Source organism: Tamandua tetradactyla, chromosome 15, assembly GCF_023851605.1.
Source record: "Tamandua tetradactyla isolate mTamTet1 chromosome 15, mTamTet1.pri, whole genome shotgun sequence".
Lineage (NCBI taxonomy): Eukaryota > Metazoa > Chordata > Mammalia > Pilosa > Myrmecophagidae > Tamandua > Tamandua tetradactyla.
Window position 1 is genome coordinate 64,084,674 of NC_135341.1, and position 23,940 is coordinate 64,108,613.

General features: G+C 38.8%; 1 protein-coding gene across 22 annotated transcripts in view; it reads left to right on the forward strand.

Moving 5' to 3' along the window:
• THRB (thyroid hormone receptor beta) overlaps window positions 1-23,940 on the forward strand; it is a 439,676-nt gene that overhangs the window by 390,801 nt on the left and 24,935 nt on the right. For all 22 annotated transcript variants that reach the window (XM_077129992.1, XM_077129987.1, XM_077129986.1 and 19 more), the window contains 3 exons: window positions 7,539-7,639; window positions 12,695-12,842; window positions 15,709-15,914. In XM_077129992.1, coding sequence (XP_076986107.1) covers window positions 7,539-7,639; window positions 12,695-12,842; window positions 15,709-15,914 — 455 coding nt within the window. The remainder of the gene's footprint in view (window positions 1-7,538; window positions 7,640-12,694; window positions 12,843-15,708; window positions 15,915-23,940) is intronic.

Consider the following 23,940-nt stretch of genomic DNA (forward strand, 5'->3'; position numbering starts at 1 on the left):
TGACAGGAGGCCAGTTTAGTCTGGGAAAACCCGGCTGGAGTCTATAATACCTACGTAGACCCTCCTAAGGGTGGGGAGGGAAAAGGCACCATACAAGCAGGGCAAGAAACAAGAAAACAAGAACTGAAAAATTCTCCCCTGTTAAACAAAACCTAAGCTAGAGGTCCAGAAAAAGCTGAACTGAAGGTCAAAGAACAGATAGACAACAAATTCATCTAGTAAGAAAACCCTAGGTAAGAGAAGTGAAAATAATCACCAGAATGAACTAATTAAGGTAATTAAATGTCTAGATGCCAGCAGAAAATAACAGATCACACCAGGAAAGTTGAAGATATGGCCCAGTCAAAGGAACAAACCAATAGTTCAAATGAGATAAAAGAGCTGAAACAACTAATTCAGAATATACGAATAGACATGGAAAAGCTCATCAAAAACCAAATCAATGAATTGAGGGAGGATATGAAGAAGGCAAGGAATGAACAAAAAGAAGAAATAGAAAGTCTGAAAAAACAAATCACGGAACTTATGGGGATGAAAGATACAGTAGAAGAGATGAAAAAAAATAATGGAAACCTACAATGGTAGATTTCAAGAGACAGAGGTTAGGATTAGTGAACTGGAGGATGGAACATCTGAAATCCGACAAGATACAGAAACTATAGGGAAAAAATGGAAAAATATGAGCAGGGGCTCAGGGAATTGAATGATAATATGAAGCGCACAAATATACATGTTGTGGGGGTCCCAGAAGGAGAAGAGAAGGGAAAAGGAGGAGAAAAACTAATGGAAGATATTACCACTGAAAATTTCCCAACTCTTATAAAAGACCTAAAATTACAGATCCAAGAAGTGCAGCGTACCCCAAAGAGAATAGATCCAAATAGATGTTCTCCAAGACACTTACTAGTCAGAATGTCAGAGGTCAAAGAGAAAGAGAGGATCTTGAAAGCAGCAAGAAGAAAAGCAATCCATCACATACAAGGGAAACCCAATAAGACTATGTGTAGATTTCTCAGCAGAAACCATGGAGGCGAGAAGACAGTGGGATGATATATTTAAATTCCTAAAAGAGAAAAACTGCCAACCAAGAATTCTATACCCAGCAAAATTGTCCTTCAAAAATGAGGGAGAAATTAAAACATTTTCAGACAAAAAGTCACTGAAAGAATTTGTGACCAAGAGACCAGCTCTGCAAGAAATACTAAAGGGAGCACTAGAGACAGATACGAAAAGACAGAAGAGAGAGATGTGGAGAAGAGTGTAGAAAGAAGGAAAATTAGATATGACATACAAAATACAAAAGGCAAAATGGTAGAGGAAAGTACTACCCAAACAGTAATAACACTAAATGTTAATGGATTGAACTCCCCAATCAAAAGACATAGACTGGCAGAATGGATTAAAAAACAGGATCCTTCTATATGCTGTCTACAGGAAACACATCTTAGACCCAAAGATAAACATAGGTTGAAAGTGAAAGGTTGGGGAAAGATATTTCATGCAAATAACAACCAGAAAAGAGCAGGAGTAGCTATACTAATATCCAAGAAATTAGACTTCAAATGTAAAACAGTTAAAAGAGACAAAGAAGGATACTATGTACTAATAAAAGGAACAATTCAACATGAAGACATAACAATCATAAATATTTATGCACTGAACCAGAATGCCCCAAAATACATGAGGCAAACACTGCAAACACTGAAAAGGGAAATAGACACATCTACCATAATAGTTGGAGACTTCAACTCACCACTCTCATCAATGGACAGAACATCTAGACAGAGGATCAATAAAGAAACAGAGAATTTGAATATTACAATAAATGAGCTAGACTTAACAGACATTTATAGGACATTACACCCCACAACAGCAGGATACACCTTTTTCTCAAGTACTCATGGATCATTCTCAAATATAGACCATATGCTGGGTCACAAAGCAAGTCTCAACAAATTTAAAAAGATTGAAATCATACACAACACTTTCTCGGATCATAGGGGAATGAAGTTGGAAATCAATAATAGGCAGAGCGCCAGAAAATCCACAAGTATGTGGAGGCTCAACAACACACTCTTAAACAACCAGTGGGTCAAGGAAGAAATTACAAGAGAAATCAGTAAATATCTCGAGGGAAATGAAAATGAAAACACAACATATCAAAACTTATGGGATGCATCAAAGGCAGTGCTAAGAGGGAAATTTATTGCCCTAAATGCCTATATCAAAAAAGAAGAAATGGCAAAAATACGGGAATTAACTGTCCACTTGGAAGAACTGGAGAAAGAACAGCAAACTAACCCCAAAGCAAGCAAAAGGAAAGAAATAACAAAGATTAGAGCAGAAATAAATGAAATTGAGAACATGAAAACAATTGAGAAAATCAATAAAACCAGAAGTTGGTTCTATGAGAAAATCAATAAGATTGATGGGCCCTTAGCAAGATTGACAAAAAGAAGAAGAGCGAGGATGCAAATAAATAAGATCAGAAATGGAACAAGAGACATAACCACTGACCCCACAGAAATAAAGGAGGTAATAACAGGATACTATGAACAACTTTATGCAAATAAATACAACAATGTAGATGAAATGGACAACTTCCTAGAAAGGCATGAACAACCAACTTTGACTCAAGAAGAAATAGATGACCTCAACAAACCAATCACAAGTAAAGAAATTGAATCAGTCATCAGAAAGCTACCCAAAAAGAAAACTCCAGGACCAGACGGCTTCACATGTGAATTCTACCAAACATTCCAGAAAGAATTAGTACCAACTCTCCTCAAACTCTTCAAAAAAATCAAAGTGGAGGGAAAGCTACCTAATTCATTTTATGAAGCCAACATCACCCTCATACCAAAACCAGGCAAAGATATTACAAAAAAAGAAAACTACAGACCAATCTCTCTAATGAATATAGATGCAAAAATCCTCAACAAAATTCTAGCAAATCGAATCCAGCAACACATTAAAAGAATTATACATCATGACCAAGTAGGATTCATCCCAGGTATGCAAGGATGGTTCAACATAAGAAAATCAATTAATGTAATACACCATATCAACAAATCAAAGCAGAAAAATCACATGATCATCTCAATTGATGCAGAGAAGGCATTTGACAAAATTCAACATCCTTTCCTGTTGAAAACACTTCAAAGGATAGGAATACAAGGGAATTTCCTTAAAATGATAAAGGGAATATATGAAAAACCCACAGCTAGTATCATCCTCAATGGGGAAAAACTGAAAACTTTCCCCCTAAGATCAAGAACAAGACAAGGATGTTCACTATCACCACTGTTATTCAACATTGTGTTGGAAGTTCTAGCCAGAGCAATTAGACAAGAAAAAGAAATACAAGGCATCAAAATTGGAAAGGAGGAAGTAAAACTATCACTGTTTGCAGATGATATGATACTATATGTCGAAAACCCTGAAAAATCCACAGCAAAACCACTAGAGCTAATAAATGAGTACAGCAAAGTGGCAGGGTACAAGAGCAACATTCAAAAATCTGTAGTGTTTCTATACACTAGTAATGAACAATCTGAGGGGGAAATCAAGAAACAAATTCCATTTAAAATTGCAACTAAAAGAATAAAATACTTAGGAATAAATTTAACTAAAGAGACAAAAGACCTATACAAAGAAAACTACAAGAAACTGTTAAAAGAAATCACAGAAGACCTAAATAGATGGAAGGGCATACCGTGTTGATGGATTGGAAGACTAAATATAGTCAAGATGTCAATTCTACCTAAATTGATTTACAGATCAATGCAATATCAATCAAAATCCCAACAACTTACTTTTCAGAAACAGAAAAAACAATAAGCAAATTTATCTGGAAGGGCAGGGTGCCCCAAATTGCTAAAAGTATCTTGAGGAAAAAAAACGAAGCTGGAGATCTTACGCTGCCTGACTATAAGGCATATTATGAAGCTGCAGTGGTCAAAACAGCATGGTATTGGCATAAAGATAGATATATTGACCAATGGAATCGAATAGAGTGCTCAGATATAGACCCGCTTGTCTGTGGACATTTGATCTTTGATAAGGCAGTCAAGCCAACTCACCTGGGACAGAACAGTCTCTTCAATAAATGGTGCCTAGAGAACTGGATATCCATATGCAAAAGAATGAAAGAGGATGCGTATCTCACACCCTATACAAAAGTTAACTCAAAATGGATCAAAGATCTAAACATCAGGTCTAAGACCATAAAACAGTTAGAGGAAAATGTAGGGAAATATCTTATAAATCTTATAACTGGAGGCGGTTTTATAGACCTTACACCTACAGCAAGAGCACTGAAGAAAAAAAGAAAGAAATGGGAGCTCTTCAAAATTAAACACTTTTGTGCATCAAAGAACTTCATCAAGAAAGTAGAAAGACAGCCTACACAATGGGAGACAATATTTGGAAATGACATATCAGATAAAGGTCTAGTATCCAGAACTTATAAAGAGATTGTTCAACTCAACAACAAAAAGACAGCCAATCCAATTACAAAATGGGAAAAAGATTTGAACAGACACTTCTCAGAAGAGGAAATACAAATGGCCAAAAGGCACATGAAGAGATGCTCAACATCCCTGGCCATTAGAGAATTGCAAATCAAAACCACAATCAGATATCATCTCACACCCACCAGAATGGCCATTATCAACAAAACAGAAAATGACAAGTGCTGGAGAGGATGTGGAGAAAGAGGCACAGTTATTCACTGTTGGTGGGAATGTCAAATGGTGCAACCACTATGGAAGGCAGTTTGGCAGTTCCTCAAAAAGCTGAATATAGAATTGTTGTATGACCCAGGAATACCATTGCTAGGTATCTACTCAGAGGACATAAGGGCAAAGACACAAATGAACATTTGCACACCAATGTTTATAGCAGCATTATTTACAATTGCAAGGAGATGGAAACAGCCAAAATGTCCATCAACAGACGAGTGGCTAAACAAACTATGGTATATACATATGATGGAATATTATGCAGCTTTAAGACAGAATAAACTTATGAAGTATATAACAACATGGATGGACCTCGAGAACATTATGCTGAGTGAGACTAGCCAAAAACTAAAGGACAAATACTGTATGGTCTCATTGATATGAACTGACATTAGTGAATAAACTTGGAATATTTTGTTCATAACAGAGACCATCAAGAGATAGAAATAGGGTAAGATATTGGGTAATTGGAGCTGAAGGGATACAGACTGTGCAACAGGACTGGATACAAAAACTCAGAAATGGACAGCACAATACTACCTAACTGTAATATAATTATGTTAAAACACTGAATGAAGCTGCGTGTGAGAATGATAGAGGGAGGAGGGCTGGGGACATATTGAAATCAGAAAGAAAGATAGATGTTAAAGATTGAGATGGTATAATCTAGGAATGCCTAGAGTGTATAATGGTGAAATGTACAAGGTACAATTTTAAAAATGTTTTTGCATGAGGAGGAACAAAGGAATGTCATTATTGCAGGGTGCTGAAAATAGATGGTAATTAATATTTTAAAATGTCACCTTCTGTGTGAGACTAAAGCAAAAAATGTTTATCTGTTACAAAATTAATATTTTGACTAGTGCATTTCCTAATATAACTTATGTAGATAGTTTGATTGAACACCATAAGTACTTGGGATCTCAGGTAGGACATGAGGTTTTGTTGGTTTGTCCAGAGTGATGCCTCGATGAATCCAAGAGTGATTCAATCAGTGATAGGAAAAGTATCTGCAAAGCCCCCTTCAGGGAGTGGTGAGAACGGAGAGAAATTCAACTTCCCCAAGTTGAATTCTTGATATTCTCACAAACAGTGTGGACAACCAAAGCTATAGGTAGAGCCCCCAGTCTTGGGGTTTGTTCATATGAAACTTAACCCCACAAAGGATAGGTCAAGCCTACTTAAAATTAGGCCTAAGAGTTACCCCCAAGAGAGCCTCTTTTGTTGCTCAGATGTGGCCCCTCTCTCCAGCCAACACAACAAGCAGTTTCACCATCCTACCCCTCTCTATGTGGGACATGACTCCCAGGGGTGTGGACCTTCCTGGCAACATGGAACAGAGATCTTGGAATGAGTGGAGACTCAGCATCAAGGGATTGAGAAAAACCCAGAATGAGCTGAGATTTAGCATCAAGGGATTGAGAAAACCTTCTTGACCAAAAGAGGGAAGAGGGAAATGAGACAAAGTGTCAATGGCTGAGAGATTCCAAACAGAGTCAAGAGGTTATCCTGGAGGTTATTCTTATACATCAAGTAGATATTATCTTGTTATTCAAGATGTAATGGAGAGGCTGGAGGGAACTGCCTGAAAATGTAGAGCTGTGTTCCAATAGCCATGTTTCTTGAGGATGATTGAATAATGATACAGCTGTAACAATGTGACTGTGTGATTGTGAAAACTTTGTGTCTGATGCTCCTTTTATCTACCTTGTCAACAGACGAGTAGAATATATGGAATAAAAATAAATAATAGGGGGAAGAAATGTTAAAATAAATTTAGTTTGAAATGCTAGTGATCAATGAAGGCAAGGGGTAAGGGGTATGATAGGTATAATCTTTTTTTTTCTTTCTTTCCTGTGTTCGTTTCATTTCTTTTTCTATTGTCTTTTTGTTTCTTTTTCTGAATTAATGCAAATGTTCTAAGAAATGATGAATATGCAACTGGGTGATGATATTGTGAATTACTGATTATGTATGTTTTATTTTGTTTCTTACTTTTTAATTAATAAATAAATTTTAAAAAAAGAAACACTAATGATCAAAGAAAGGGAGTGGTAAGGGGTATAGAAAAAAATAGGAGAAACAAAGACTAAAATATATTGAGTAGGTGGAAATGCTAGTGGTCAACGAGAGGGAGGGGTAGGGGTTATAGTATGTATGAGTTTTTTCTTTTTATTTCTTTTTCTGGAGTGATGCACATGTTTTAAGAAATGATCATGGTGATGAATATTCAACTATGTGATGATATTGTGAGTCATTGATTATGTACCAAGAATGGAATGCTCATATGTTAATAATGTTCATGTTTGTATGCTGTTATGCTTAAAAAAAAAAAAAGAATTGATGCACCAATAACTTGGAAATTGCCATTTTAAAAACAGCTGGGTAAGCTTTTAACTTGACAAATAAAGTGCGTCATAAAATAAAAGTATAAAATAAACAAAAAAAAAGTACTTGAGATCTCCCAGGATCTTTCTAAAGTTCTCCGAATTTTCTGAATAGTGTCTTGATTCCAAAGTTAAACAAGTCTTCTAAAAACAAGTTGTGAAATAAGCCCTATGAAAGAGATTGTATTATCAGGAATCTTGTGGAGTGCACAGGTGGTTCAGCGTTGGAAAGCTGACCTGCCATGCGGGAGACCCAGGTTCAATCCCGGACCCATGCACCCCCAAAAAATAAATAAATAAAATAAAATAGAACCAATTTCTGGCCTCTCCACCTTAGCTATAGTGTGTCCTAGACTTTAGCATGCTATTGTTTTTTTTTTTTCACAAATCTCTTTTTCCTCCTTCACAGGGTACATACCCAGTTACTTAGACAAGGACGAGCTATGTGTCGTGTGTGGTGACAAAGCCACAGGGTATCACTACCGCTGCATCACCTGTGAAGGCTGCAAGGTAAATGCCCTGGGGCTCCCACTGCCCTCAACTCATTCCCATCCCAGGGCACAGTAGGAATACAATGTAACCTTTACGTTCAAATTCTGATCAAATCCCAATATTTGGGGCCACAATTATCCTGGTGTCTGATTACCCTCTTCATTTTTAACTGAAATGAATTTTTTTTTCTGAATCAGAAATAACTAAACGAGGTTTTCCAAGAATGTGATCAGTGTCTGGTTTCTTTGCCTCTACAATTGTTTTTAAAAGAGAGAGAAAACAATAAAACGTAGAAAATTAATAGAATTCTTACTCTGTGTTTAGACACATAGATATTTTATTGCATGTTATCATCCTAAGAAATAACTGTTTCTCCTCCTGTTTTATCTACAGCGTTTAAGGAGGCAGAGCTTGTTCTGCTGCAGGCTTTTTTTTTGCACTGTTAATCTGAGTGAATATGGTTACTTTTAAGGGTTCCATTAGGGAATATCTTTGAGGCTACTTAGGCTCACTTAGGCTCTGAAATTATCCAAATTGGCTTTTTGCACAGCCTGCAGTCCGTAAGTAAATTCTGGTCATCCATCAGCTAATTGTGTGCTCTACAGACCCATCTTCAGCACACTTGACAAGAGCACATAAGTGATCAACAGTCAGTTTGTTTCCCAAATGTGAGCCTAAATTTGCTTACTTACCATCTTCATCATGGAAATGAACAAGACGAGCTTTCTGGCAAAATAATTTTTGATCCAACAGCCTAGCCTAGAAAAAAATTCTACTATAAAGGTAAATAAGTTTAACCCAATACTGCATCCAGCTAATATAAAACGAGAAAATATTTAAAGTCCAGAAAGGACTTTTCCTTTTTTTTCTGTGATATTTTTAACTAAATTATTCACGAGATTTAAACCCCAAACGCAAAAGCAAAAATCATTTTAAAATTTACAAAACAGTCCCCCTTTCCTCCTACCCTTGATCCCAAACACCAAAAATTATCATGTTTGCTCCATTTCAAATCAAGGTGTACCCCATTTCCCTAGTGACAGGTTTTTGATGCCTATTCCCTACTTTTTATGTGTGAAATTAGGGAACATTTAGCAAATGCCTGCTAGAAATGTTGCGATGGTAATCCATTAAAAGAGACCATGTTTAAGCTCCTCACAGCCTTATATCTGCAAGCAGTTATTTGGAATATAGATGCAGTGTGTTTTCATTCATCCAAACCCATTGATATGGAATCGATAACGCTTTTTCAAAGACAGGGCTCAAGGTTACCATTACATCTATGAAAAAAAATCATTTGAGGGGTTTAATGGAGTTAGTTACAAATAAGTCCTGGCTATTTGTTAATGAAGAGATACAGAACCTCTCTTGAATCAAGACATTTTTATTGGCTTGATTTGAAAGTAATAAAATTGCATTTCTATAGATAGAGTCTCTCACTCCAAAAACTCAGTAATACAAATTGGTTTTTTTCTAAATTAGCCCCAATTCATAAGCCTCAACCTACCTGATTATTCAGCACTGAGATTCTTTATTAATCAGTTTCTGATGGCAAATTTTGAGTTCTGGAGGCACGCTAATGAAAATTCCATTTCATACTCAACTCCCCAAAGTGACACTAAAGACTGAATATGCTACAGAGGACTTAATCAAGGGGAGACTCAAGCCTCTTACCCATGTTCCTGTGTCACATATGTCTCCATAATAATCAAGAAACCCACAAGCCTATCTTCTGTAGTCACAAGATCACACAGGATTTTGGGGCCAGATGGCAGCTGTGGTTTTCTTAAAAGAAATCAGGTGGCAAAAGCTAGATTTCTCAGCTTCTGTGCTTTCTTCTCAAACCAGATCCTGTTTCTGAACCAGTTGCCTTTATCATAAAATCAGAAAGGAGCTTTCCTAGGGTGGGTTATGCTGCCTCACTTAATGATATGATAATGATAAAGAATATTAGGAAAATACAAAAGATTTTTTCAAATGAACGCAGTTTTTAAACAGCAGCCAAAGATGCGAAAAGTTACACTTCATGTATTGTTTATTCAAACCTGAATTTAAACATATTTCCACCCCATACTTGTAATGTATATGGAAGGAATCTTGTTTGACCATTTTTGCCCTAAAGACTGTGAAAATCTTTTGGAGATGTTTTCTCTGTGGTGATATGTCCAGTTTTCATGCATGTTTTGAGGAAAGAATGCTGATCCCATCCTCCGACAAACTACCTTTTTAAGGGACACGCAAAGTTTTTAAACAAATGCCCAAATATGTAACTATTTCCTCATCCCACTGACTAGTGCATCTTCTAAAACCACTAAGAAATCGATCCAGTTCTCAGAACGCAGTGCAGCGTGTCTAGTGTTGATTTATAAAGGCAAGACCTCTGGTCATCAAAAAACCATCAGTAAAATAAAATATGTCCATATTCATTCTTGAGACTTTTCTTCTGTCAGCTACTAGAGTCTATGAATTCACCTCTTAAAGGATTTCCTTTTTATAGGTTGACTACTTTAAATGTCTTCTATTAACATTCACTTTCTAGGAGTTAAATTTTGTCACTCTTTATAAACAGCAGACCTAGCATATTTATATACTCAAATGAAGTTATACCGGATCATGTGTAAAATATGCTTTCATTGTGGGTTAAAGGAGACTAAAATCTTAAAATGGATTTTGTCCATGAAGCCCCCAGAAAGAGTCATGAGAACTAGGTCTCAGAGCAGAGGGCACTATGGGTGGCAGCGCTAGCCACCTCAACTCTTTTTTTGGAAATATACAAAGTGTAAATTACTTAATTCTTTCTATTAAAAAGTACACAAAGGGTGGGCCACGGTGGCTCAGCAGGCAGAGTTCTCACCTGCCATCCCAGAGACCTGGCTTCAATTCCCGGTTCCTGTCCATGAAAAAAAAAAAAAAAGTACACTGAGTAGTCTTTTGGACAAATGGGTGTTACACTTTTGTCTGGTATGCCACACCTCATTCTCTTTTTCATTTTGTCTGATGCTCCAGTATGCTACCCACCTCTGGAAGTGTCAGTATGAGAGCATGAGTGAGGAAAGGGTCCAGCCAACTTCAGGTGGAGTAACCTTTCCTATCTTTATAGCAGCTGTCAGCATTCTCATTGGATATCCTTGGACTTCAGAATTTCCACCTCTAGGAAAGTTTTGCCTCCTCCAGAAGGAGGAATGCTACCTGCCCCCCATCTCTTCATCTGTGACATACACCTTGCCAGGAATCTCTGGGTTTCTTTGACCCTCCAGGCAAGCAAAACCTTTGAGAGGTGGATTAGACAGAGGGTAGTGGTGGTAAAAAGGGAGGTTCACAGGGAAGCAGGTTCTTCACTCTTAAGGCATGCCCTTACATTTATGCTTTGGCAGGATTTGGCACATAGAATACCCAGGGAAATACTGCTGATATCTCAAACATCTTTACCATATGTGATTTATTATATCAACACCACTCAAATTAATGAACTCAAATTTTTAAGTAAGCAAAACCCAAATATAATATGACAGTTTTTCTGTACAACTTAAACAATGGAAACAATAAGAAATTTGCAGATATGCCCCAAAATCAAGTCTATTGACCTCCATAATTGCTGGCATTTTTCCATTTTCTTTTGCTTTGCCCAGATAGAATCCTACCTTTGATCTTTTAATTATAAAGAAGAGCTCCTGAGTGTGTCTGAGTGAGGAATATGCAAGTGTAGGTATGTACATACATGCTCAAGGGCAAGGAAAATTAAACAAGATCATTAAAGTTTCAGCTTAACTAGGTCAGTTCGTATTTCAGTCCCACCATTTCTCTGACAAAGTTAGAAACCCCTTTTAAGTTTTAATAAAGAACATTCTTCAAATCTTGGTTTGTTTTGCTGTTCTGCTGAAACAAACAGAACAAAAGTTTTTTTGAGAGGTAGGAAGGAAGGTACTATTTATAGTCTGTTCATCTTAAACATTTAAATAATACAGTAAAATTGGCATAAGTTTATAGTATTTAATTAGTCAAGTTAATAAGAGATATGGAGTTTGATTGCTAGGTTTCAGGCTGAGTTCCAGCATGAACGTGCCATGTGATTTTGGGCAAATGATTTAACCTACAGCTTAGTTTTTAAATTCATACCATGGAAATATTAAGAGTACCTACCTTAAGACAGAAGAATATGGAATGCATCTACAGCACTTTGCAAGATGCCCCTCGCAATAAGGGCTAGCTGCCATTATTAATTCCTACAATACAGAAGAATAGTTGCCAAGACTTGAGGACCATATCCAGAAAGATTCTAGAATCACACACCGTTGATAAATGTATATAAGCTTCCCAAACCTGGAACTCAATAGTGTCCTCAGAGACCTTTACAGTGGCACTGGCCAGAGTAGCCTGTACCGTGTAACCCACATTTGCCTAAAAGTGACTTAAGATGAGCTTGCAGAATGTATGTCTACAGATACTGGAGAAAAAAAAATTTAGAAAAACCAAACCCAAATGCAATCAGTGGTGGAGAAAATTTGATAAAGGACCTGAAACTTTCTAATCCCCACGTACTATTGTTTGAAGGGCTTTCTGAGCTGCCATGTCCATCTCAAGTCAAAAATAAGAATTGAACTAAATAAGACAGTTACTGCATCCATTTAATTAGTAAGTCATTAAATTATTAATTAATAAAATATCATGATTGCCAAGCTCTTTTATTCCCAGTATAAAGTAGCAAGCTTCTTCATAGCTTAACTTAATGCAATTACAGGACCCTATGAAATAAAATACTATACTTTATTTATATTATTTAATGTTTAAGAAAAAAAAAGTAAGCACTAGCTTCTCACATTAGCCTCTTTTCTTTGAATAAATGCCAAAAGATAGTACATCTATAAACCTACGACATCCCCTTCAGCTCAGATTTTGAATTCTTTAGATTCCCTTTGGGCCAATTGCCCTGTAATTTAATAGGTAGAGCTAGAGGGTCATGTACAGGTAAAGTCCAAAGTAATTTCACTCATAGTTATGTGGATACAAAATTCTGGAGTCATTCATTTCAAGAACATCAGAAACTATTGTCCTGGGTCTTTCTTTTTCATGTAGGGTTTCTTTAGAAGAACCATTCAGAAAAATCTCCATCCATCCTATTCCTGTAAATATGAAGGAAAATGTGTCATAGACAAAGTCACGCGAAATCAATGTCAGGAATGTCGCTTTAAAAAATGCATCTATGTTGGCATGGCAACAGATTGTAAGTAGATCTTCATTTGCTTCTTATTCAAGGAGATTGGGGAAGGGTTTGGTTCAAGGAAATCAACTGGGCAGAAAAGAAAGCAGGAGCACATGAGGGGAGAGGGGAGGTGACCTGCTTTCCCACAGATCCCTCACTCCCTGCACCCAGGCATGCCCTAAAAGGGAGCCTAGAGGCCTTGCTAGATGGTTTCCATCCTACAGAACTCCTTTATTTTCCCACCCTTGTCAAGTCCTAACTCTCAAAGTACCCAGATGATGGATGAGGGAACGCAGTTAAATTATCCCCTATCATGTTTGCAGGACTGATGGTTAGCAACACTCCGTTTGCAGCAGAGACTACAAATGAGAGGTCTGTCCATTCACCTTGATAAGGTATAATTTTTACCCACAGCTGTTCATGTGGTGAGAGCCTCATGGACTGGTCTTAATTTTCCAAACGAGAAACAGGAATTTATTTTATGGACATTTTTGAGATAGAGCACACTGGCAGAAAACATTGTGTTCGGAAATTTCTGAAGAATGTGAAGTTGAATACGACTGCGTGAGTCATCCTGCAGTTGGCTGTTTGTTGTATTTTTAGCCATGAAGGCATTCCAAACAGAAGTAGTTGCCACCCAGTCTTCAAAGTGCCGAAGCATATGGTAGTGAGATGAACCTTACTGTCTCTTCTCCTCACCTTGTGAAAGGAGATTTATACCAGTCACTTCAATTAATCTAAGAATAAAAAATAATAATCATGATATTCAGGATGTGTGGCCTCACTTTTGCCAGACATCAATGTTAATGATTTCTCCTGACATAAATTTTTAGAATATCAATGAGGGATTACAACTTTTAGTTAAAAACAAAAAGAAGAAAGGGCAAGAAAGAAAAGAAAGAGAATGGAAGCAGAGAGGGAGAAGGAACGAAGGAAGGAAGGAGAGGAGAGAAAATGAAATGATATTTTCTGAAGAAAGAAAATAATCATGGGCTTACATTTATGCGATAAATGGGATTCTCTTAGAACAAGAAATCTATGGAATTTCCTGGTTCACCCAGGAAATCTCTAAAAAGGGAAGGGGTTATGTTAGGGTGTTAGTCTGGAAACATTGGGTTAATCCCTACCTCTGGCTGAATATGTTGTATGTCTTTATCTTGTAAAGACTTTTATCCCTGGATCAGGCAATATCAGGCAATATTCCTGATAAGGATATGTGAAAATTATTGACTTCGAACCAAATGTCTCTATAATGAACTGTTATTCAATATTCATTTTCATCATTTTATTGAGAAGTTAAAGATCTGCATGTCCATGAGATTTTAAAATTCTAGTCTCTGAGGAAACACACACATCTTACTTGCTTGGGGGGCATTTTAAGAGCTCAAATGTTGTAACCTGAGAAATCTCAGTTCAAGTCTGAGATCTGCCTACTTACTACCTGTATGAACATCTGAATGAAGCCTCAGGTTCATCTTCTGTGAAATTATCACCTACCACACAGGGCGGTTTTTAGGCCAGTGAAAAACCTAATATGCTGGGATCACCAAAAAATGGGAGCTCTGAGTATTGTTATACCCCTTCCTCTGCTCCCTTTAATAAGAAAATCAAAATGACTTAACAGAATGGATTCACACTTTCCACATTTATAAGCATTCACATGACTTTGGTTATTCAATGAAATCTCGATGATCTGGTTTTATTCTCTTTGCAGATTAGCTGGGCACCTTGCTTCTCTTCCTCCTGCTTTGTCTACTTTTTTCTCTTCCTACTAGTTACTACTTTGTCAGGAAATGGTTCTAGGACAGTGACTCCACATGGTTTTTGTAGGACTGGGTCAGGAGTCCTGGATCATGCATTGACTCTGCCATGAACTTTCTGTGTGGCCTTGGGCAAGCCACAGCCTCTCTGGACCAACATCTTCCCCTGTGAAGGAAGAGATTTGGACTAGATAATATCTAAAGTCCCTTCCAGTTCTAAAGTACTGTGACTCTTGGTGTAAAACATGAGTCTTTCCATTCTGCTGATAGTTACTAAAAGTCTGGTGAAATGGTTTATTGTAGATATTAACCATAGAAGTGTTTCCTGCCCTTCTTACCTCCTTTTTGCATAAATGATAAAAAGTTACGGCTGTGGTCACTGAGCACATGTGGTGCACCAGATGCGCCATATGCATTATTGCATTGAATACCCAATAAAGTGGGGGTATTATTGATCCCATTTTATATATGAAGAAATGAAAGCTTTGGGCATCTAAATAACCTGTCAGAGGTCACACAGCTAGAAATTGATAGTGTCAAAATGATATCCTGGATTCCAAAGCTTAGGTTCTTTAACCATCAATTAAGAGTTGACCAGGGAGAGAATAATGAAAGTAAGTACCTGTAAGGCCCAAAAGGGACCCAGTCACATTCATATTAACCCTTAAGGGAACCATGAAGAGTTGGGGCCCTTCATGCTTCCATGTACCACTCCAGAACTTTTCTTTAACCTGAAATTCTCCTTACTAAGAGCCATTTAGGGGGAAGAGAGAAGGAGCAGAACCCCTGGGAATGGCTTCAGATGACTGACTAGACAGATTCATTGGTGATGTCATGGCTGGTGTTGGGTTTTACTTCTCTCTGCTTCACTCTTGTTCAGAGCCACCTTCTGTGGAATTGGAGTGCCCAGTGTCCGAGTTCCCTCAGGGCTTTTTTTGGAAAGTAAGGCTAGGCTTTGGGAATTTAGCACCCAGGCTCCATGTTGGGCAGTAGCTGCAATGGGAGACAATGCCCCAGTGTGATTCCACACCCCTCAGTGGTCCCCAACCCTGAGGCTCCAAGACATGCATCTGCCATGTGTCTTGGGAGTATTTGTGTGTTTTGCCTCATCTTTCTCCTCCTCCCAGTGGTGCTGGATGATAGCAAGCGTCTCGCAAAGCGGAAGCTAATAGAGGAGAACCGAGAGAAGAGACGGCGGGAAGAGCTGCAGAAATCCATCGGGCACAAACCAGAGCCCACAGATGAAGAGTGGGAGCTCATCAAAACCGTCACCGAAGCCCACGTGGCCACCAATGCCCAAGGCAGCCACTGGAAGCAGAAGCGGAAATTCCTGGTAAGTCTCTCTTGCTCAACTGAATATTGGCTGCTGGCCAGGCATTTCCTACCTGAATTCATTTAGTCCTTACCACAACCCTGGGATGCTGGGATCATTGACCCCACTTTACTGATAGGGAAACCGCAGTTCTGAGGGGTCAAGTAACCTGCAGAGCCAGGATGTGAATCCAGGTCTTCATAGGAACAAAGGCCATTCCTACCATCTACTGCTTGTGATTCATGGAATTCTTCAGCAGTTTCTTAGGCCACTTTATCTTGGTTTGCTTTTGCTGTTTAACAAGGCCAGCCCCAGACCAACCAATTAGTAAAATTCTTTACTTGCCTGATTTCCATTTTTATACCTATTTCCTTCCCTTAGATGCCCAGTATATTCATGCTTATTCCCCTAACTCCCTTCAGAATATACCTTTTAATGTAACTCCTAAGATGCAATGTCAGATGCATCAAATGTATTTTTATATCAGTAGAAATAAAAATTTTTAACTTTAAAAAGTGGGCTCAAGTCCAGGAAGACAGTGGGAAGGGGAATGGAAAAAGAGGGTAGAGAAAACAGGCCTTGCTTGGATGAAATTATTATGTGAACCCCTTTTTGAGTACCTTACTGAGCTCTGGATTCAGATATTCTGCAGACTTGTGTAACCCCAGGGTGCGTTAGAGTATCTATAAAAACAAGAAGACATCGTGGTATTATTATCTTTGTTTCTCCACATCGCATTAGAATGGATAGTTTTTTGTTTGGTTTTTTTATTGATTTCTAGCTTATTTTCCTTTTTTTTTTTTTTAACATGGGCAGGCACCGGGAATCGAACCCGGGTCCTCTGGCATGGCAAGCGAGCATTCTTGCCTGCTGAGCCACCATGGCCTGCCCTCCATTTATTCTTTTTTTTTTCTTTATTTATTAATTTAAAAAAATTAACAACAAACAAACAAAAATATTAACATATCATTCCATAGAATGGAATAGTTCTTTAACTGTTAAAATCATTATAACAACAAAACTTAAAGGAAATTCTTTGAAAGAATAAAATTGCTCATAATTCACCTGTCCCCAAACATCTATTTCATTGTCAGTGAAGTAGAGTTTAATGTACCTTGTTGATGCTCCCCCCCAACAATCATGTTTGCAAACATTTACCATGTACCAGGTATGATTCTAAGTGTTCTGCATATATATTAATAGCCCATGCCAACCCTATAGGTACATGCTGTGAACATCTTCATTTCACAGATCAGGGAACTGAGGCAATGAAGTTAAATAAACTTACCCCAGTTCTCGCAGCTAGTAAGTGGTGGAAATAGGTACAGTCCAATTCCAGATCCAGGCCCTCAACCACTGCTCTGTGCAACTTCACCAGCTGCACAAACCCAAAAAGCCTCCAGAAGATAACAAGCCCTTTCAGGGGGGCAACCTCGTAGTGCCTTCATCTTGCATTCTCAACCTCATCCTGGTATATTTCCCAGGAGATTGGAAAGCACGAATTCTGGATAGACCAGTTCTAATACAGTATACTTGGGGCATACCAAGATAGAGTCTTACCTAATCCCAGGACTAAGCTTCCTTTCCCTGAATGTGTCAGCTATCAATGGACATTATGGAAACCACATCCAGGCCTGGGCTGTGCCCTCTGATTTCAGAGTAGTGACCAAGCTGAGTTCCACTGAGTTGGATGATTCAGGGCCATCCTAGACTCTTCCTAGGGAATTTACACTTTCATTTTCTTTACTCCCCAGAGAGATGTGATAATAGCCTAAGCAAACCAGTTTCACTGGTCAATAAGGTGCTTCTTTCCAGACTTTAAAGAAGCTTTTTTCTTTTGTTTCACAAATATGTATTGAGAAGTGTGATGGAATAATAGCCCACCCCAACGATGTCCATTTCTTAACCCTGAAGCCTGTAAATATATTATGTTACTTGGTGCCTTAGTCTCCTAGGGTTGCCACAGCATATTACCACAAGCTGGGTGGCTTAAAACAAGAGAAATTAGACTCACAGTTATGGAGGCTAGAAGTTTGTGATCAAGGTGCCAGCAGGGCCATCTGCCCTGAGGTTTGTAGAGGAGATGCCTTCCTTGACTCTCACTAGCTTCTAGCAGTTGCTGGTAATCCTTGGTGTTCCTTGATTTGTGGCAACATAACTTGAATTCCTGCCTCCGGATATACAAGGTTTACTTCCCAGTGTCTCTCTGTTCAGGTTTCTTCTTCTTATATGGACAGTAGTCATACTGGATTAGTAGCCACCCTAATCCATTTTGGCTTCATTTTAACCAATAACATCTTCAAAGACCCTATTTCATGGGGCTAGGGGTTAGGACTTGAATATGTTTTGAGGGGAAATTATTCTACCCATAAGATTTGGCAAGGGGGGATAAGGTTTGCAGATGAGATAGTCATCTGACATTAAAATGAGATTATCTTGGATTATCTAGGTGGCCCCAATATAATCACGAGGGTCCTTAAATGGGGAAGAGGGAGGCAGGAGAGTTAGAACCAGAGAGACTGGGCTGGCCTTTGCTTGTCTTGAAGATGGAGGTGCCATGAGCCAAGGAATGTGGGCAGCCTCTAGAAGCTGGAAAAAGCAAGAAAGCAGATCCTCTCCAGAGCCTCTAGAAAGGTGTACAGCCTTGCCAACACCCAGATTTTAGCCCAATGAAACTTCTGTTGGTTTCTGACTCGCAGAAATACAAGATAATAAATCTGTATTGTATTAAGCCACTAAATTTGTAGTAACTGGTTACCCCAGTATTAGGAAAGTAATACAAGCAGCTCTTCTGTTCCAGGAAATGAATAATATAGCCATAGTCCCTGGAGCTCATGTTCCAGAGGAGGGAAACAGACCATAAGTGTGAACAAACGTGATAAATTCAGGTAGTGGTTTAGTACAGTGATGGAAAAAATGAACATCATGATGGGACAGAGTCATTGTGAATTGAAAGTGGGAATGCAACCTCACTTCTCTAAATGGGTGGTCAGGGAAAGCCACTGGACAGTCTGAAAGCTGAGAAACTACTACATAGGGCGAAAAATATCATCAAACTTCTCAGGCCTCATGGTATCTTCAACAAAGATAACAATTTTTAACCATCCTTGAGGTCCACATCTGCAGTTCAAAGGCTTATGGTTTCATTGTCCTAATCATCTGAAGGAAAAAATAGAGAAGTTATCGCACAGAATGATTTCACATTGATTTTTTTGTTCAGGTCATGAGATTATTCATTTACAAGAGAGTTTCTTCAGTAGGTGACACATACAGGACAACTGTTTTACCCACCAATCCCTGCTCCCTTCCCCCTGTGGAGCTAAAATGAAATAGATATTTTGTAGATCCTTGATCTGTTCAAGAAATTCTTTCTATTGATCCAACTATCAAGATAACCACTCCTCTAGCCCATTTTTTTCTTAGAGGAGTATTGGAAGAGATAAAAACATCTTCACTGTCCCTTCTGTCTCTACCGTGAACTCCATTTCTATTAACCCATCCCTTTCTGTGCCTGGGATCACTACTGTGTCTTTAGGGGAAAAACCATATTAATTCACCATTATCACCTCAGTATCTATCCAGTGTATAGTTGAACCTTGTGGTGGTTTGTCTCCAAGTCTGTTCTTTCCTCCCTATAAACACAAGCTATTTTCTCCCATTAAGAGATGGAATCTATTTTGCTATCCCCTTGATTACAGGATGGCCTGTAATTCCTTTAAATAATGGATTTTGGCAAAATAATGTTTGGGTGACTTTTAAATCTAAGTCATAAGAAGCCTTACAGCTTCCAAATGGGTCTCTCGGATGGGGAAGCTACCTGGTCTCTCTAGGTGAAGCCAGTCACCATGTAAAAAGTGCAACTACTTGGCAGCCACCAAGCTGAGGAAGTCCAAGCCAGCCATGTGGAAAAAGAGATTCCCAACCAGCCCAGGCACCAGCAATGACTGTTACATCATTGATAACAGCTCTTTGAAGGACCCCAAATCAGAACCACCTAACAATGCTCATCAATCCCAAGAATTTTGAGAGCTAATAAAATTGTTTTAAGCTACTAAGTTTTGGGGTGGTTTATTACAGACGATAGATAATAGAAACAGAACTCAATAAATATTTGTTAAATTGAACATACAACTGAACATACAATCCTACCCCAAGCCATCCTCAGACATAGTACAGTACAGTTAAGCCCTGTGTCTCAGCCAGTTTACATATTTACACATCCCCTTGCAAAGGGTGACTCTAATTGAATATTTATCCTCAGGATGAAAATTTCACTCTTTCAAGTGGTGAATTATTCCTACAAGGACAAGAGAGAGTCCATAGCTGAGGAAGACTGCTTTGCTAAAGCAGTCTCCATTGCTGAATAGGCTTCTACATGCTAGGATTTGCATTTCTTATATGGCCAATAGCTTGTAACACTGCTACACATTATTTTATTTCTATGTGTTGATGTCCCATCGTGCTCTGAACAAGAACTTGAAAAGACATGGTACATTAATGATAGCATAGTGATATGTCTTAAGGGATTAAAACTCATATGTTGTCATAAAAGCTCCAAGTATTCATTTATCTGAAATGGTAAGGGCCTTATTCCCCCAAAGGAGCTACTTCATCATTGTTCACTATAAGACCAGGATCCAAGTCAGAAATACAGACTGGTGGTTTGATCTGGGTTTTGAATCAATATTTGTGTCTGAGAAAATGAAAGTCATTGGCAAATGAGGAACTTTTGCAAAAGCCATGAAGATTTTCATAATAAATCTGAAGCCACACTTTAAAACTACTGCCAAAAGCATTTAAATAATATAATTTTCTAGTGTTCTCCAGTTCACTCAAATCTCTGGTGCTGTAGAAATGTCCAATTTAACCACCAACACTATGCATGTGATGATGACAGGGATGATGAAAAGTAGATGAGGGTTGGGCAGGGAACATCTGAAAAGTAGCATCTGATGCCAAACGAGGTCAGATAGTGTCTCTCCAACAAGGACAACTTGCTTGCACACCTCCCAGGAGTGGTGAGACATTTGGTTTGGCTGATACTCCATACCAGCAAACATTATTGTCTGCTACCATTGAGTTATTATTCTGTTCCCTTCCTTCACATGCAAAGGTGGCTTTGGATGGCTTTTCCAACGAGGTATAAAATGTGACCACTAGAGCCACAGCAAACCTGCTCTTTTTTTCTGTTTTTCCTGGCAGAACAACTGTCTTATTTCATACATTCATGTTTGGGGTAGCCTCAGAGAAGGGACAGAAACAGAAGGGACAGGTAGGGTGGGTGACCTGGCCATGTGCAGTCTGTGTGAACAGGTCACAGTACCAGTGCAGTTACGTCTAGAAGGCACCTATCACCCAAAGTTATTATAATGACACCAGAAGAAGGCAGGGTAGTCTAGAGTTTAACTGCATAGAAATTGGAACAAGACTGCTTGAGCTTATTGCCTGCTTCCATTGCCTTTTAGATCTGTGGTGTTGGGAAAGTTACTTCACCCCTCTAAGGCTCAGTTGCCTTATGCCCTTACCAGGTAGTATAAAGTAATAAATGTAAGGGGCCTAACAGTGCTTGGCACATCATTAACAACCACATAAGTGGTTGCTATGTACACCATCTCTTACCACCACCACCCTCATCATCTTAACCCTGCTCACCCTGGGAGAGGGTGGGCCTGCAGCGGTGCCCAAAGGCCCTAGGACCTCTAGTCACTTTCTGTCCAATTCTTCCTGCTCACCCCTGCAAAGGTGCAAGATGTCCTGTGAACCAGCTGAGGGAGAGGAGCACCCTCCCGGCCCTGCCTTTCTCTGTATGAGCCAAACATACAAGAAGTCTCTGGCTCTGAGCCAGCCCCTCTGGGAAGAGATCAACTGGCAGCTTTTCCCACTAGCCTTGAAAATACTGATGAAAGAGTCAAAGCAAAAAGCCAAGGAGTTGTGATTTATGTAACACCAACCTCCCCCAGAGCTGAGCTGGGTTGGTGCCCACACCTGCTCGTACACCTGAATCTCTCCATTCACACCCATCCACCTCCACTCCCCCAGAAGAATCACTCTGGATTCTTTACTTTCTCCTACTCCACATCCATCCATCAGAAATCCCAGTCTTTGGTCTCCAAGATAGGCCTCAAATTCTTCCACTTCTCTCCACCTCTACCACCACCCCCATAGTGCAGCCCACTTCAGCTCCTGCCCAAACTACTGCTGCCACCTGTCTCTTTCTCTCTTTGACTCTCTACATCCCTTCGCCATACAAAAACTGTAAATCTTGTCATGCCACTCCGTGTTTAGTGAACACTCCTTCAGTGAATGTCTCATTGCGTTTTAAATGAGCTCATCTCCTCTCCATGATGTGCAAAGCCCAGTATCATGGCACCCTGCCTGACTCCCCACCTCAAGGCTCAACCACGTGGTCTTTCTAGGACAGCCTCCTTTCCAGCCTCAGGACTTCGCACTGGCTCTTCCTTCTGCCTTAAGTTTTCTTCCAGTTGCTCTGTGGAAGACTGCCTGCTTGAAATTTTTCAATCTAAACTCACATGTCACTCCTCAAAGGGGCCTTGGCTGACTACCTTTTCTCCAAGTACTATCATATCACCCCAGACTTATTCACAAACTGAAATTATTGCATTCCATGAATGAATATTTCTTAATTATTGTTGGTCTTCCCTCACTACAATGCAAGTTCCTTGAGGACACATTGTACATTGCTGTTACCTCAGCGTCTAGAACTAGCCCTGGCCCATAGTAGTTGCTCAATAAATATTGGCTGAATTAATGTATAAACATATAAAATTAATATAAACCTATATTTATTCACTAATTCTATCTTCCACCAGTTGGACCCAATGCATTGTACACAAGCAAAGACACTCAAGGTTTATTCCACCCCTCCACAAGAAGTTTATGCCTTAGATGTATACCCACATAAATACAATAAAAAATGGTAGTAACAAATGCCATTGAGTTATATACATGAACCAGACCATCAGGCATGTTAGGATGGGGAGACATTATTTCAAACTGAAGTCATCTGGGAAGACTTCAAGGAGAAGACAGAATTTGAATTGGGTCTTGAAGATTGGGTGTGGTTTAGAATGGGCAGAGATGACACGTTGAAGTCGAGGCTTTAAGGAGGCAAAACGCAGGAAAGAAGGCAGCAACAAAATTGAAAAGTACAAGGCAAGTCATGAAGAGATCAGCTGGGCTGGCTCAGGTGGTTCATTTAGGACAGACAAGATGAGGGTGGAAGGAAGTCAGAGTGAGAATCCAAAGTACCTCCATGAGCAAGTAAAGGTAGTTCAGTCCAGAGAGGCACAAAGCAGGCTTTCCCCAGTTATCCTTACAGGTGGAAAAACTTAAGGGAAGTCACAAAATTGCATTGTTCAACCTTAAGTTCTCATACCTGATCTTCACTTGAGTCAATTCATATATTTAACATAGAGATGTAAAATCTGTGATTTCTATTACTCAAGATCCATTAGGAAGATAAACCTTAAAGATACAGAAAAGAATACTTACTTTGTATATGGATTTACATCTAACAATTGTATTTGCCATTAAATACCCAGAGGCTTAAAAGGAAAGTTTTTTTATGCTCTGACATTTATTTTTCAGAAGAAAAACTTAAGAGGTTGTTACATTTGGGGGATTAATTTTAATTAAAATTGCTACATTTCCTTGCATGATTTCCTTCCTTTCTCCATGTATTTTAGAGGCATGAGTCATAGCCTCCATGCATCCACAGGTGGATGAACATTATTAATGTCAGTATTAACCCACTGACATCTCAGAAGACACTAAATACCATTTAAATACAATCAGATTAGATCTTTCAGTATTCAATGAGGAGATGTTTGGATTCTACAAGGCCAAAACTATGTTAAATAACATATTCATATTTTATTTTTATCTCTACAAAACAATGTTCACCCTACATTAGACATAGATAGATAGATATAGAGATATATAATGCCCTACCTTTTTGAATGTATGCTCACATTCCTTTTATCAGTTCACTTTCTTAACAGAGTCAGAAAGTAGGTACTACAGATTA